The 15,760-nt window shown below is 40.8% G+C and overlaps 1 protein-coding gene across 2 annotated transcripts in view; it reads right to left on the minus strand.

The window, feature by feature from the left end:
• Nucleotides 1–11,329: 11,329 nt before the first annotated feature.
• HMA1 (heavy metal atpase 1) overlaps nt 11,330–15,760 on the minus strand; it is an 86,435-nt gene continuing 82,004 nt past the window's right edge. The window contains exons 8-13 of one of the 2 annotated variants that reach the window (XM_087697245.1): nt 15,049–15,154; nt 14,447–14,599; nt 13,953–14,166; nt 12,196–12,395; nt 12,019–12,105; nt 11,330–11,899 (exon numbers count right to left, since the gene is read on the minus strand). In XM_087697245.1, the coding sequence (XP_087553371.1) occupies nt 11,714–11,899; nt 12,019–12,105; nt 12,196–12,395; nt 13,953–14,166; nt 14,447–14,599; nt 15,049–15,154 (946 nt within the window). In that variant the 3' untranslated portion in view covers nt 11,330–11,713. Of the gene's footprint in view, nt 11,900–12,018; nt 12,106–12,195; nt 12,412–13,952; nt 14,167–14,446; nt 14,600–15,048; nt 15,155–15,760 lie in introns of those variants that run through there. The other variant, XM_087697246.1, reaches the window with a different exon arrangement.

Genomic DNA, 15,760 nt, shown 5'->3' on the forward strand with positions numbered 1-15,760 from the left:
TATACTCGCAACCTTACAACCAACCATCCAAATTTCTTTGGGAGGGGATCCCTATTGGCTCTTCCAGCACCTAAGGATGGAAATTAACCCCACATGCATACCTACGCCACCTAGACCTTTTGTAACCCACCCCACCGAGTGATGCTCTAGTCCACTACATGGAGGATCCAAATGATAAAGAGGCATATGCGAACCCTTACATCTCATATGACAAAGAGAAAAATTCGATCCTTATGGACTATCGACTAGTGCCAATGATGGCGTTAGGTAGAGGTAGAGGTAGAGGCCTAGGAGGATAGACCCAAGAGCTAATTGCTTATTGGACTTGCGGTCACCCAGGGCACATTTCCTTGCACTGTGCTGAGAGGGAGCAAGCCAATTGAGAAAAGGCTGATCTCAAACGTGCAATGTGGAATCATCTGCCTATTTGCCAATTGCCATAGACAGAAACCATCCTCTAGTTCCACAATTGTTCCATCATTACCATTGGGGATGTTGGAAGTTGAAACACTTGATGGAGAGGCTACTCCCATCTCATTACATGCTCGGGGGGGTCACTCATGTATATATGTATATATAACGTGAGTTTAATATAAGGGATTTTTAAAACACCATTTTTATACATTTTTTACATACAGAAGGGTATCATATAAAGGGGTTACTTACAGGTTGAATAGAAAACGGTGATGTTTTATTCAAGAAAAATTTAGAGATTAGGTTATTTATAAATAGGCCATGAACCAGGTTATATAGAGAATATATAGATAGTGAACCCCCCGAGGTTACATGTTATGGCCCAAAAGCAAGTCGACATATCACTGCCAAGGCCTAGCAACCTAGACGCTGTCTCAATAAGAAAGAAGAGCCATAGGCAAAGGAAGAAGAAAAGTGAAGCAAAGGTCACGCTTAAAACTAAGTGCCATGACACTACCCATAGGGAAGAAATTCACGGACGCAAAGGAAGAAACATCCACTCTGAAGACTGTAGAAAAAGGGAGTGCTAAGGTCTAAGAGTACCCCAATCCGAAGCACTTACTCAAAGCCATAGATAAGATCAAGGAGTGGGTGAGAGAAGTCCAAGAACACTTAAAGGATGTTGAAATTAATGATCTCTCTAGTGTGAGCACACCGGTTTCACCTACGCAACACTGAGTCGAGAGATACCACTGCACCTCAAGCAATGCTGAGAGAGCTTGAATGCCACACGCCTATAAGCTGGCCATGGCCATTGGCCAAGGAGCAACAAATCAGGAGATAAGCAAGCAACTTGCAATCTTCTTTTACGACTAGTAACCACCCCAGTGACTTTGAGCTTAGGAGACATACTTAGACAATATCCGACACTATGGCAAGAGTTGAAACAATGGGTGGAAGGACCACTTCAGCAAGGGGCAATTGATTTGCATGACCATGATGCAGTGACCGAATACCAAGCTTGACATTGCACTCAGTGCCCAAGTCTTTACATGTCAACACTGGCCAATGGGATGAAGGTCAAACCACTCGGAGTGCTAAAAAATTGGCCATTGAATATCGCAGGAGTCCAATTCTCAATAGACTTCATCGTCATGAAGGGAGTCAACTACGATATCATGCTAGGTTCAACCATAGATGTGGAATGCAAGAGTCATAGAAGACTAAGGCACTGGTCTGATCTTCTTAGGCAATTGAATGGAAGCAGTGAGGGTAGAGATGGACACATGGAAGACTACACCAGTCGACCTTGACACCATCTCAACTATACTGAAGGGTGATACTCATGTTAGAAAATCTTACGAACAATTGGAGGAGGAAAGGAAGAGACAGTCTACGAAATCGAAAGCTAGAGAATAGAAAAAACTACAATACCTGCTGAAACGATTCACGAAGTTCAAGAAAGACAATAGGATAGTGATCTTACTAGGAGCCAAATGACAAGGGCAAGCGAGCGAGCCAATAGAAGGACCTGCCAAAGTGAAAGAGGTTAATTTGGCTAAGGAAGGGGAGACACGTTGACCTATCTTTATAGCCAACGACTTGAGCGAGCAGGAAGAAGCAAGTCTCATTGCTCTCCTATGACAGTACATAGACATCTTCGATTGGTCACTCGAAGAGCTGAAAGGAGTGGATCTGAGTGTAGTGACTCATAGCATCCCCATGACATCTGATGCAATGCCGATCAAAATCAGTGGCCATATCCAATGAATCCCAAACATGCTCACATTGTCAAAGAGGAAATCGATAAGATGTCAAGAGCAAGATTCATTTATGAAATTTAGCACACGAACTAGGTTTTCCCCATTGTGATTGTATTGAAAAAGAATGGAAAGATTAGGTATGTATCAATTATAAGAAACTCAACGCTGCTACAAAGAGAGACAACTATTCACTGCCGTACACTTAGCATTTTCTCAAAAGAGTAGCTAGCAAAAAAGCCTACAGTTTCCTCACAACTTCTTACGTTATGATTAGATGCAAGTGTATCCTGATGATGACAAGCATAAGATCACATTCGCTACTACTGAGTGGGGCATCTTTGCCTACATAGTCATGCCCTTTGGACTGACAAACGCACCAGTCACATTTCAATGGCTCATGTATACCATCTTCAAGGACATGCTTTGGCACGAGTTAGAAGTGTTTGTTGATGACCTATGTGTTCACTCGAGCTGGAAAGAACACCTAGACAAACTCCACGTAGTCTTTGAATGATGCAGACTACATCGTCTCTTATTGAACCCCTTAAGTGCCAATTCTGGGTCAAGCATGGATGCATCCTAGGACATGTGGTGTCCAGGAATGGCATTGCCACTAAATTCTTGAAAGTTAGTCAACATTCCACCACCAACTAATTACAAAGGGAGTTCAATGCTTCCTAGAACATACAGGATACTATCAACGATTTGTGTTAAACTATGTGTTAATTGCTAGACCACTCTACAAACTCCTAATAATATTTGAATGGACCAAGCAATGCCAATGTGCATATGAAGACTTAAAAAATGCTTTGACAACCGTGCCAATACTACGAGCCCCAGACTAGACCATAACCTTCCACGTTCACATTAACACCTCAAAATTTGCCATGGGAGCTATGTTGTGCCAGCCTAGTGAATACAATTTAGACTATCCAATGAGTTTTTCTAGTAGGAAACTCACGGGTACCAAAATGAACTATTCCACAACTCAGAGAGAAGGTTTAGCCATGGTGTTTGTTGTAAAGAAATTTTGGCATTATCTTTTGGCTACGCCTTTTACTTTCTTTGTTGACCACCATCAAGCCTTGCTCTATCTTGTTAATAAACCTTTTGCTACATGATACATTGCTTGATGGTTACTTCTGCTTTTAGAATTCGACTTTCTCTATGGTTTTGCACAAGGGAAAACAACATTACATGGCTAACCACATGTCCGCATACCCACAGGAGAAGTCGTTGGACAAGGTATCACTGACGATTTGCAAGACGTGCATCTCTTTAACCTATCTAGCGAGAATGATTTATTTAAAGCCAACTTGATGCCATACCGGACACATGGAAAAGTCCAAGTGCTTGAGCACATACTACCTAAAAGACCCATCGAGAAGGCCTGACTTAGGTGACTCATCCTCAAAATATAACCCTATCAATTTATAGTAGGTCAAATCTATAGGCTAGGGCAAGACGGCTTGCTACGTAGGTGTGTGTGTGAGCATGAAATGCATGACGTACTTGTAGAAGAACACATCGGAATTGCTAGGGGACACTTAAGCGAAGACAGGACAACCCGCAAGCAAGGTGCTCTAGTCTCAACTATGGTGGTCTACACTTTTTCAAGACACATCACGATTTGTAAAGCACTATGATAAATGCCAATGGGCCAAGGTACCTTTTCGCAAGAACAAGATGGAGCTAAACCCAATCATTGCAAGACTGCCTTTTAGAAAATGAAAATTTGACTTCATCGGGTCGACTAGTCCCGCAGCACAATACTCGCATGCCAAGTATATCATAGTTGCCACAAACTACCTCACAAAGTGGGTAGAAGCACAAGCCATTGTTAAGTTAGCTGCAATGGAGCTTTTGTGTAGTAGAGATGTAAGTTGAGAGAGAGAAGAGACAGAGACACACAATTTTTGGTACTGAAGAGTACCTCAATAATGTTTTAGATAGGTATATATACTATGTACAGCGTGGCCCTTACGGGTGGACATGGGCATTGCCCTTTATCCCAACAACCTCCCTCCTAAAGGCAATGTGCCCAAAGATAGAGAAAAAGAATCAGCTAAGCCTAAGTATGTACAAAGCTGAAAATACTATACCTATCCAATACCCATCATTTGTTGACAATGGGCAAACCTCTCTTTGTTGGAAGATCCTTCCTGAGAGAAGGTCTGCAGGGTTATCATCAATGTGCACCTTGACCAACTCAATGCTCTTGCTGTCAAGTACCTCTCTAATGAAATGATACTTCACCCATATGTGTTTTGTCTTTATATGAAAGACACAATTCCGTGCTAACATGATAGCACTCTAACTTTCACAGTGGAGGACAGGAACCTTAGTAATCCCAAGCTCAACAATCAAATGTGACAAGCATAAGGCCTCTTTGCATGCCTCATTGGCAACCACATACTCTGCCTCCATAGTAGACACTGCAACACACTTCTGCAGCCTAGATATCCAAGAGACAAATCCCCCCGTGAAGTTAAACACACACCATGTAGTGGACTTCCTACCGTCCACATGTCTAGCATAGTGTGCATCCGTAAAGCCAACGACAAATGCCTTCTGCTTACCAAAGAAAATGCACAAATCCTTTGTGCCCTTGAGGTATCTCATAATACCTTTCACTGCTTCCCAATGCTTCTTGCAAGGGTTTGCCATGTACCTACTAACCACTCCCACTACAAAGGCAATGTCAGGATGTGTAGCAACCATACCATACATCAAACCACCAATGGTGGCTAAAGCATACAAAATCTTGGCCATTTAATCCTTCTCATTATCAGATGTAGGGATGTCCTCTGCACTCAGTTTCACATACGGAGGCAATGGAACTCTGATTGCTTTCCCCCCCTCCATATTGAAGAAAGAAGGTTGGGAGACAGGTGGGTTGTTGAAAGAGAGAAGAGTCCTACTTTATGGGGAACAGAGGTTCCTAATGACTAGTGGGAGAACAAGGTCATGGAAGTGCCCAAAACAATGAAAGGCTACGAGTGCTAGCCAAGGTGGAGAAGGAGAATCTGGGATGGCAACATGGACACCTAGATATTGTTTTGCAACACCCTATCCTTCGAGAGAAATAACCCCACTTACATGCCATATCTTACAAGGGTAGGAGTGGACTTCAATCCAAACATCCACGGTCGATATATGACATTCCAAAAATCTATAATGTCAACACCACTAAGCCCGAGGAAGGACTCACCTTTTCTGAGCATGACTTATATGCCTCAATTGATAATTTCTTTAATGAGTTCAGTTCTTTCCCAGACCCCGCTTTTCTCACAACTTGTAATTACCTTAGGCAACTTAGAGTATTATTAAAGCAAGATCCTACTCTGCAAGAATATTTCCTCTCGCCACTATCTTTTGATCTCAATGCCAGCATAGATAGTTGTGCAATGGCTAGGTTAATGATGTGTGTTGCCCTCTTACCATCTTTTTGTGTGGCCCTCTTAGAGGACATGAACGACATATGCTTTTGTCCACAACTCCTCTCAACATTCAAGTGGGCCTACAATGATACATTCAAGGGAAAAGCTTCCTTAGTAAGTCCGTTAAACCCCCCAACTTCTCCCTCTCATGACCATGATGGCAAAGATTAGTTCCTCGTTATAATTTTAAAAAAAGACGATAAAAGAAAGAGAAAAGAGAAAAAGGAAAGAAAAGAATAAGCAAATAGAGAAGAAAATCACAAGAAAAAGCAAGGGAATCATGACTGCCACAGTCACTGCACCTAGGATCCTCAAGTTAGGTGTGTCCAATGGCTTCGGTCAACCGGCTCCATCCCTAATCCCCTAGCCCATTTGATTCCCCACTTCATGCTTAGGGCATATCAAGGGCAAGACATACCTAGGGAGGTCACCCTCGCCTATGGTTAGACTTGTCACCCTAAGCTGCAGCCAGGGTACCTCCCTTCCGCACGAACTAGGTCCTCAAGTGTGAAACAACACCCAAGCTTTGCATATGGTTCTCAACCCAGCTCCCAGTTCCACTAGCACGAGCACAATGCACCACACAATAAAGAAGACAGACCCCCTAGGCAGTGCACTTGTCTTCTCTTTGCATGTAAATATGAATGCTACCAACCATCGACATCGGAGGCCCCACCATCCACTCGACATACCCTTGGCCTCCACCACCGCAATCATTTGACAAGCTTCTCTTCCATGACCAATCCCCACAAGGACCCATCATCAACTCACACGACCACCCTTCAAATCATGGATTCCTCATCAACAAAGACACGTAAGTGCCATGGGAGTGGCACTCGACTAGGAGGGGGTTAATGTTAACCCTGATGCGAGATGGAAAAAAGAAAATTCAAAAATATGAAATAATGTGGAAAAAGAGAGTCCGGCAAGCAAATAAGAGAGGAAAGGCCAAAAACACAGGTCAAGTCAAAGACAAAGGCGCATTTTAAAATGCAAAGGCACCACTAAAATTTTGTAAAAGAGCACCACACACCCTCCTATGCAAATTGTAAAATCTAGATGGGCATAGGTGAAGGGATAAGGCAACTAGAAGAGAATAGGAAAAGAGGACCTTGGCAAGATGGGTGGTCATGTAAAAAGGGGATGGGTGCCCAAGGGATTTAGGGTTTGTATATAAATTCAAAAAGTGAATGAGAAGCTCACTCTTTGGTGTATGGCTAAAGTGGTTTCTTCTTCTTCTCTCCTTGCTTGCGTATTCTTGTGGTTAAGAGAGGGAGTGTGAAATGGGGCAACAAGACAAGGAGCTAGTCTCACAACCTCCCTCTCCACGACCAAACGTACAACAGAACGTAGACACCACTCTTGAAAAAAAAAAGAAAAAATCAAGAAGAAGAGAATGAATATACTAGACCACGTAGCACGGAGGAGGCTGAGAGCTCAACTAGTAGTGGCCCCAAAAGCACGCATCCCTCCAAGAGAAGATTGTTTCCTAGTAAATTGGAATTGCAAAGCTCATATTATGGGAGCAAAAAGAGAACGGCCGTGAACCCTTCGACTTTAATTTCTGACTCCCCACTACATTGAGCAGAGTGCTATCAACCAAATTTGTGGAAGAGGTGATTAATGTAGGAAGAAAGTTGGGAGACATGTGGATTGCTGGAAGAGAGAAGAGTCCTACTTTATGGGGAACAGAGGCTCCTAACTACTGAGAGAACAAGGTCATGGAAGTGCCCAGAACAGTGAAATTTTACGAAGGCCAACCAAGGTGGAGAAGGAGAATCTGGGACGACAACATGGACACCTGGACGTCGTTTTGCAACACCCTACCCTTTGAGAGAAATAACCCCACTTCCACACCATATCCTAGAAGGGTAGGAGTGGACTTCAATCAAAACATCCACAACCATTGCAAGGATATGCACGTATATCAATGAAAAATGTTGGCTTTGAAGATTCTCCAATGGGATGTGAAGATACACAAGACTACGTTGAATAAAACAAGAGAGATTGTCACAAGAAGAGTCGAAGCATATTGGTTGCTATGAAAATAAAAGCTAGAGAATTAAGTCGAGATGAACTAATTGGGAGGCACTAGAATTTTCCCAACCACAAATAAAAGCACAAAAACTTTGAGAGAAGCTAAATTTATCTGAATCGGCTCCTACCAAGTTTCAACTTCTAGCTATATTTGAAGCAATGCATGCACTTGCCTTGCCTCTTCTTCCAATATCTTCTAATATAACCTCTATTCTCTTCTTCCCTCTCTTGCCTCGTCTCCCAATAGCTCCAAACGTAGCATGTCTTCCCTTCTCCCTTGTCTTGCCTTCTTTACTTCATTCCCTTCTTATAGTTACTCTTGCTTGCTGGCCATCCATGGAAAGTTCTTCAATTGTATCATTGCTCTTCTCAACCACCCACGATCTCTCATGTGGAAGTAATTCCAACATGCACTAAGTTGTTACATTTGTGGGATTATTCTTATCCACCAATTTTCTAAGGTTCTTTTTCTTTTTATTCAAGCTAAGGTTTAAAATAACTTATTTTCTTTTGATCATTTAGCATTTAGAGAGTCCTATGCACAACTTTGATATGTTGGCACTTAAAGCACTGACATTTAGGTTTTTAATCCTATAGAAAACATAGGGTAGTGGGGTTTCACGTTTTTCCCACATTTATTCCCTCTTGCCTCGAGCACAATCATGTGACTAAACAAGTGAATAGAATATTAATCACAAAATCCTTATCTTTCCTCCTCAAAAAATCATATTGGCAAGACAACCCTCTGGAAAATTATCCATAACTCTTTTATCTATAGCTCAAATCACCGAGCTTTTCAAAGCAAAAAAGTAGCCCATATTCCAATGCATCATGAATAAATTCTGAAAAGTATTGTCCCGAAAAAATTTTGCACACATTGCAACATAGTTTTCTTGCTTGTGGTCTCATCTACTTAAAGTGCATCCGACGCACATATGTGTGTAGTACTACATTGGCTTGTTGCCAAACTTGGTATGGGCCTTTGTTAAGTCCCAAGAACATTTAGAACACGTCATATGCCATCAACAACCTTTTGTACAATACCATGTTTTAGCAAACTAAAATTGTCACGATCTACCAAATCTTGCATTTAAGTTGTGTAGACCACTTGTAGTTTCACTTGAGTCAACATAAGCTCATCAAGGGCATATTTGAATGTCATCACACATCACCAAGCTATCCTGGATCAAAAATCATAATGGGACTTACCCACTTGGATAAGAAAACTTCTTCCAAAGCATTAGCTCTTCTACTTTCCTCCTTTGATACCTACCAAGTCTTATCAAACTAGAAACTCTTCAAGCAAACTCCAAATCTCCTCAATAGTATACCATAACAATTCTTCATCAATTGGACTGAAAGCATCATCACCAATAGCTACATGCATAGAACTTCTAAAAGCTCTATTCAAGTATAGAGTATCTTGAGTATGCTACAACTTTTTGTGTATGAAAGTCTTAGACAACCATTCGTTTTACTTCTTCAAGCCCCTTATCCTTCTTATCTTCATGAATCTTCTCTACTTCAATACTATCCTCTTCAACATTAGACAATGCCTATTATTTTCATATAATTAGTATGGTTTGTAACTTTTCATTGGGCACACTATTTTCCAGCAACTGTTATTGAATTGGTTCATGCATATACTGCATATCTATTCTTGTCAAAATTTGTCGTAAATGCTACCGTTTGCTCTACTCCGACAAGTCGAATTCTTTGCCACTGTTGATCCTGAACTTCTTGATCTTCATGTGGCTACTCCTAATGTAGCTACTACAAACAAAATCTCTATAGTTTACTCCCAAGTCCTATTTATCTTTTGCCAATCCAGTCATAGATAGTAAACCAATCTCTAACTACAACATCCTTTCTTTATAATCTGTTGTTGAAAAGACAACAAAAGTAGTCTCACAGTATTAGCATCGTATTCTTCTTTAATGTCTACATCATGTTTTGTTTCAATATCATCTAACGACTGTGGACTGATCTCTGCATATTTGCATGTCTTTCAGACAGTCAAACCATAGGGCGTAACTGGATCGATGTCAAATCTCAACCTTTAAGACAAACATATTTTTAAAAACCAGAGAATCCCCTCTACCGATGATGGCTATCCTTCATAGGTGTGAGCTAAGACCTTTCGAATCTAATAGAGTGAGCCCCTCCAATTGCTATCATAACATGGGAATCCATGAACTGATCCATGTCTTTCATACATATCCTAAAGCTTGTTAAAAATCCAAATGGGGCTTCTATCTAGATTCCAAGAACTTCAATGAAGGAACTAATTGGATGTGTGGAAAAAAGGAATGTAGATTGACCCCCTCCAGATGGGGCTTCAATCTAAATTCCAAGAACTTGCAACACTGTTGATCCCCTCCTCAATGGAGGCACTGATTGGATGTGAGGAGAAAAGGAAAAGCTACTAAGATAAACCCCATATGCTATAAATCTTGTAGCAAATTAGTGGAGAGCAATCACATAGACATATAACCCAAATCTAGTGATACCACCTTTTATCTCTCCTCCAACCCTGAAATGCTCAAGACCAACTTCTCCACAAAAGAATTATTTGCCAACTAGATGAATTACAATGCTTTTCAAACTAGCAAATAAGATGAAGACCAAGGTCACTTTGAGACTAGATTGAAGATCTTCCACTACAATTTATGCAACTTGATCTATAGTACTGGAACCATTTTACTCAAGTGAATCTTCTGCTGTAAATATGCTTGCTAATACAAAAAATACATCCGAGAAGGAAAATCCAATTAGAAGACTTCCCTTTTATTTAGCAAAATGAATACTTGGAGAATTGGATTTACTGCAAGGATATGGATGTGCATCAATAACAAATTTGAATTTGAATCATCTCCAATAAGAGAAACAAAGATTCTCTAATAAGGGAAAAGAGACACAAGACTATTTAGAAGAGAACAAGGGATTGTCATAGAAAAAGTGGAAGTACATTGGCTGCTACAATAACAAGAGCAATATCTCCTCTTCTTCCCTGACTCGACTTCTTTGCTTCTTTCTCTTCTTATAGTTACTCTTGCTTGTTGTCCATCCATGTAAATTGCTTTGATTGTGTCATTGCTCCTCTTCTCAGCCACAATCTCTTCTTTGGGTGCATCTCCAACATGAGTAAGCCTCATATTTGTGGGATTATTCTAATCTAGCTATTTTTAAAGGTTCTTTTTCTTTTTAATTATGCTAAGATTCTAAAACACTTATATTATTTTAACCACTTAGCATTTAGACTGTCCTAGACACAACTCTGATTATATGTTGACACCAAAAGCAACAACTCTTGGATTTTTATCCTTGCAGAAGACGTGGGGTAATGGAGTTACCATTTTTGCCACACAACATGCTGCTGGAAAGTAACCTCGTCTGTATCTGGAAAATCATTTGTTGCACCTTGTCTAAAAGGCTTTCAATGTGCCTTGTTTGTAAACCTATTTTATTCACACCATACAAGAGCAGATACCACAAATCTCTCTCTTTACCACAAATCTCTCTCTTCATGGCCTCGCTCCTCATCTCACCACCATGCATGTGCAGATAATCCACAAATCTAGCTACCCAAGACCCCACCAGGTGCACGTAGAGCAGACATTTCATAGTTGTCATTACAACCAATGCATGAGTATCAATATCCACCACATCTGTTTTTCTCAACATCTTTGTTTTCTGCTTTCATTTCAAGAGGATTAACATAACTATACATACTCATTAAACAATTGGTATTACAAATGACAGGGCTAAAGAATAAGGGTGATTTACCCAGCCAGGAATAAAATCCTGACACCCCTGGATGCAGAGATCATGGTTGTGCCATGCGAACTAGAGGAAGAGGGAAAGTTTGACTATGACAAGAGTTGGCACACTACTGTGTGAAAGCTTATCCTAGAGACCTCAAAGAAACAAACTAAAAGAGCATATAAGCTTGACAATTGAAGGTAGCAACACTTAGTGGCTTTTTTCCAGAGATAAATGACTGGATCTATACATTTCGAGGGCTCAAATGCATTAATTTACACAAAATTGTGGAATGGCTCAGGGTGTGGAGCCTGCAGACTGTAAATTTTGAAAGCTGAACCGCTTGTTCAGGAGCCCAACTGAAGTCATACAATCAATGAAATTCTTTATTCTTAGCCTCCAGTTCCAATTTGTGGTTGGGTCATTCAGTGCACGTGCTGAATTGAGACAGACCACCAGTGTCCCACCCTCATGTAGCAGCACCTGAAAGCACAGTCCCATCAAAATTAAACCCAGAATCTCTGCAAAAACGTACACTATGGGCAATACTTATCAATCTGCTTCAAAGAGAAATGTGGGTTTCTTTCAACATGTGAGCATACCGTTAGCCACAGTGGCAAGAAACCAAGGACAGACGGCAGAGCAGCTAAGAAGATACATGACAAAGCCAAACCAACACTCTGTTTCACCTGTACATGCCACAAAGGAAACAAACGTTAGTAACAAGGAAACAGCTGTGACGAAGTTTTGAAGTACTGACAAAGAGCTTGAAGAATTACAAGAGCAGTTGTCTGATGAGCTTTTGCAATTACAAATGGAACTCCATCAATGTTATCTTGAAGCAAGAGCACATCTGCTACTGCAATAGCTGTTGCACTGGCACGAGGGGCTAACACAATGCCTACAGTAGCAGCCGCTAATGCAGGGGCATCATTGATCCCATCTCCGACCATGATCAAGCCACTTGACAACCCTTGACCTGTCAAGCAAGCATTCTGGTATAGATTGATTACTTTCAAACATAGTGAGCATGAAGAAAGCTGAAACCACCTCATCAAAACCAGGCATACATGATGCTAAAGATATCTGCTAAAGGGAAACTCGCCACATTGATGCATATGGCTTCATATAAGACATGGATGATACTTTTTCTTTCTGTGCAGTCTTTCAGACGTGGACATTCCCTTACCTTTTCTTGCATGTCTAGGATCACAGTATTTGGTGAAAACCAAGCAATACCCTAATCATGAATGAAGCATAAAACTAGGTTTATAACTAAGTTGGTTTGCCTACTTCTGCAGCTGCTGAGTCTCAGCCCATCGATTCTATAAGTCAGATATTTCACAAAGGGCCTTTTTAGATATCTCGAAAGCAGAACATTATTGCCTTAGAAGCAGCTTGATCCCAGGATCTTGCTTTTCACTTTCTGGCATCCTCCTCAGTCTACAAAGGAAGTGACTTCTCTGCCCACTAAGGTCTACATACTTGTAGATTGCTTGAGTGGCCAGAAAAGCCATCATCCATTCCACAGGATGGAAAGATTAGGTTTGAGAGTAGTGCAAGATGTGATTCCTGGCCAATCTAGGGTTTAATCCTTACACCATATTTGCTAAGAGATGGGTGACTGAAAAAATGAACAAAGTCTGGTCATGCAGCAATAGTACAACTAAGTAATAAGATAGATTACTGAAATATGGAAATCAAAGATTCCCTACCATGGTAAAGTTTTTTTTTCGAGCCCTCTAATAGGTGGTCTTCCCAAAGGTGACATGTGATGCCAAAAGATCGCCCATGGCAAATGTGTTTTTGCACCACATGCAAGGAGACTCCTCACGTTTTTAGTATTTGTCCAGTGTTCAGGCAGGTGTGGGTTTTTATTTCTCATGTGTGGTCTCCTGTGGCACATCATCACACCACCATCTGCTCTTCGATCTTGGGTAAAATGCCATCAATTCACAGCTTGCAGCTAGAACATCCCCATCTCTATCACCTGCATTGACCTAGCCATCAGCATATCTAGGATGAAAAGCTCTATATCTGATTCATCTACTGGTAGCCATGGTCATATTGGCCATGTCTAGGGATTGTTGTTGTAGCAAGTAGGCTCTTATGATTTCTATCGGTATTGTCCTTTGTGAGTTCACTGCTCCATGGATAAAGATGATCCATTCATCTCCCACTTACTTTAGTTGGGAGGCCAGGAGACCCTTTCTACATTTCAGTTTTATTAATTCATAAATTACCGTGTGTGTGTGTGTGTGTGTGTGTGAGAGAGAGAGAGGAAAGCATCCAACCCTCTTTCGTTTCTACCATTTTGGGGTTTATGATGAGATATATAGTTGACAAGAAATGCCTTTATTTTGATTCTAAATCATGCATTATCCTTCCCTGTGGAACTTTCTTCTTTCAGAGCGACTGGGGCCTTTTGACAGAGAAAAGGTCATAACTTGAACTCAAGTAGTCCTACTGGCAACTACAAATTTGATTATTTGTAAGACAGAGAGAGAGAGAGAGAGAGAGAGAGAGAGAGAGAGACCAGTCTGTCGTGAAAGGTTCTTTATTCTGTTTAGTTTGTCTTCTGGTTTCATTCCAGAATGCACCTCATCAATCCCCACACTTGTGGCAACCCTTCTTGCACTTGATGCATGATCACCAGTGAGCATCAGAATATGCATTCCAGCTTGCTTGAGAGAAGCAATAACCTTTGCAGCTCCAGGACGAAGCTTATCTTCAAAATGGAACAATGTCACCTGCACATACATTGTTCAAAGTCAACCCTGTATTTACTCAATTATTCAGACTACTATGTACCCAGCTTCAGCACCTTACTATAGCAAGCAATCGCAATCAAACAGCTTTCTCACTCTTATTATTTCCCGGAAGTTTACCCTGTAACTTAGCATCTAAACTTAGCAATACGTCTCATGCATTTTGTTCTGTTAAACCCTCTGATTTAAAGAACTACATAGAAAGATAAGAACCAGGGAAAATAAATAAATGAGACACTAAGAAAGAAACAAGAATACTGACTTTCTCATTTACTGACAATGCTGCTCTTATGAGTTCACTTCCATAAGCTGAGCTATTTGCTGCATCATAGATCTTTCCAGAGCTAGAGGGAGATCTTAAGGAGGAAGCCACATAGTCCAACGACCCTAACAGAGCTTTATGAGGCCCTGTATGCTGAGAATATACCAAAAGAACGTTGAGTACCCCCATATAAGTGTTTACATGTGACAACTAGAAAGAAATAGCACAATTTGGCAAAGCAAAAAACTTTCACTCCAAACTGTAAACATGTCTTGTACATATAGACGCCATCCACTTACTGATCCAAATTACAACAGAGCAAATAATGAAGGTAGTCCTAACAAACAATCAGAATGAGATACAGATATCAGTGATGCAATAAGTTAAGCAGATACATCAGCGATCTACAATCCATTGTGTGTTAAGCAAATACATCAACAATTTATATCCATGATGCTTGCATTCACAATGTCCAAATTTCAGCCTCTAGCAACTCCCAACACCTTGCAAACCAATGGGAGTGACCCTTGAATATTAGAAAAGAAAAGCTATGATTTTTATCAATAACAACCAAAAAAAAGTACTCTTGAATAGGTAAATACCTTCAAGCCAGAAACTGTTGCTTCTAAACCTTTCCCAGGAAAAGACTCGAAGTTATCGATTGCAACAGATGGCAGCACCTTCCCTTCACTATGATCCACCACTGCTCTGTATTAAACAGCAAGAAAATCTTAGCTTGAATAGAAGGTAATCCAAAAAGGACCACTTCGACCAACTATTTGTAAATCATTGAGGTCATTCAAAACCGATGTCATGAAACCATGGTCAGAGATATAAACTCAGAATCTTCAAAACATCCAAAACCAATATCATGAGCCATGCTAAGAATTAACTCGGAATCTTATACTAGACACAGCAGTGATGCCAAACATTACATACATGCTAACTAGTTATCTGCTGGAAGTCTTTAGACCTTTTGCAAATACCAGTACAAAAGCTACATACTAAAAGGAGAACCATACATACCAGGATATTCAAGCATGATCAGTACCTTGTTCACACATTCATTTATTTGTAGTAGTTAAGTTGTGTGTTATTGCCATGGTGTATCATCCAGACTTGCACCCAGCCCTGTTCAAGCTCAATTGCTTGGAAGGCAGTTAAAAAATCACCAGGCAGGCCGCAGTAATTACTGCTACTGGGCACAACCCTATTAAAAGTCAAAACACACAATCTAAGGGAGTATGCATACATGACTCAAAGCAGGCAGGCCACTCTGATGGGAAGTTGGGGGGGGTGCCGGGGGGGGTGTTC

Source organism: Lygodium microphyllum, chromosome 17 (genome assembly GCF_053477565.2).
Source record: "Lygodium microphyllum isolate KBCC chromosome 17, Lygodium_microphyllum_v1.1.10, whole genome shotgun sequence".
In the NCBI taxonomy this organism is placed as follows: domain Eukaryota; kingdom Viridiplantae; phylum Streptophyta; class Polypodiopsida; order Schizaeales; family Lygodiaceae; genus Lygodium; species Lygodium microphyllum.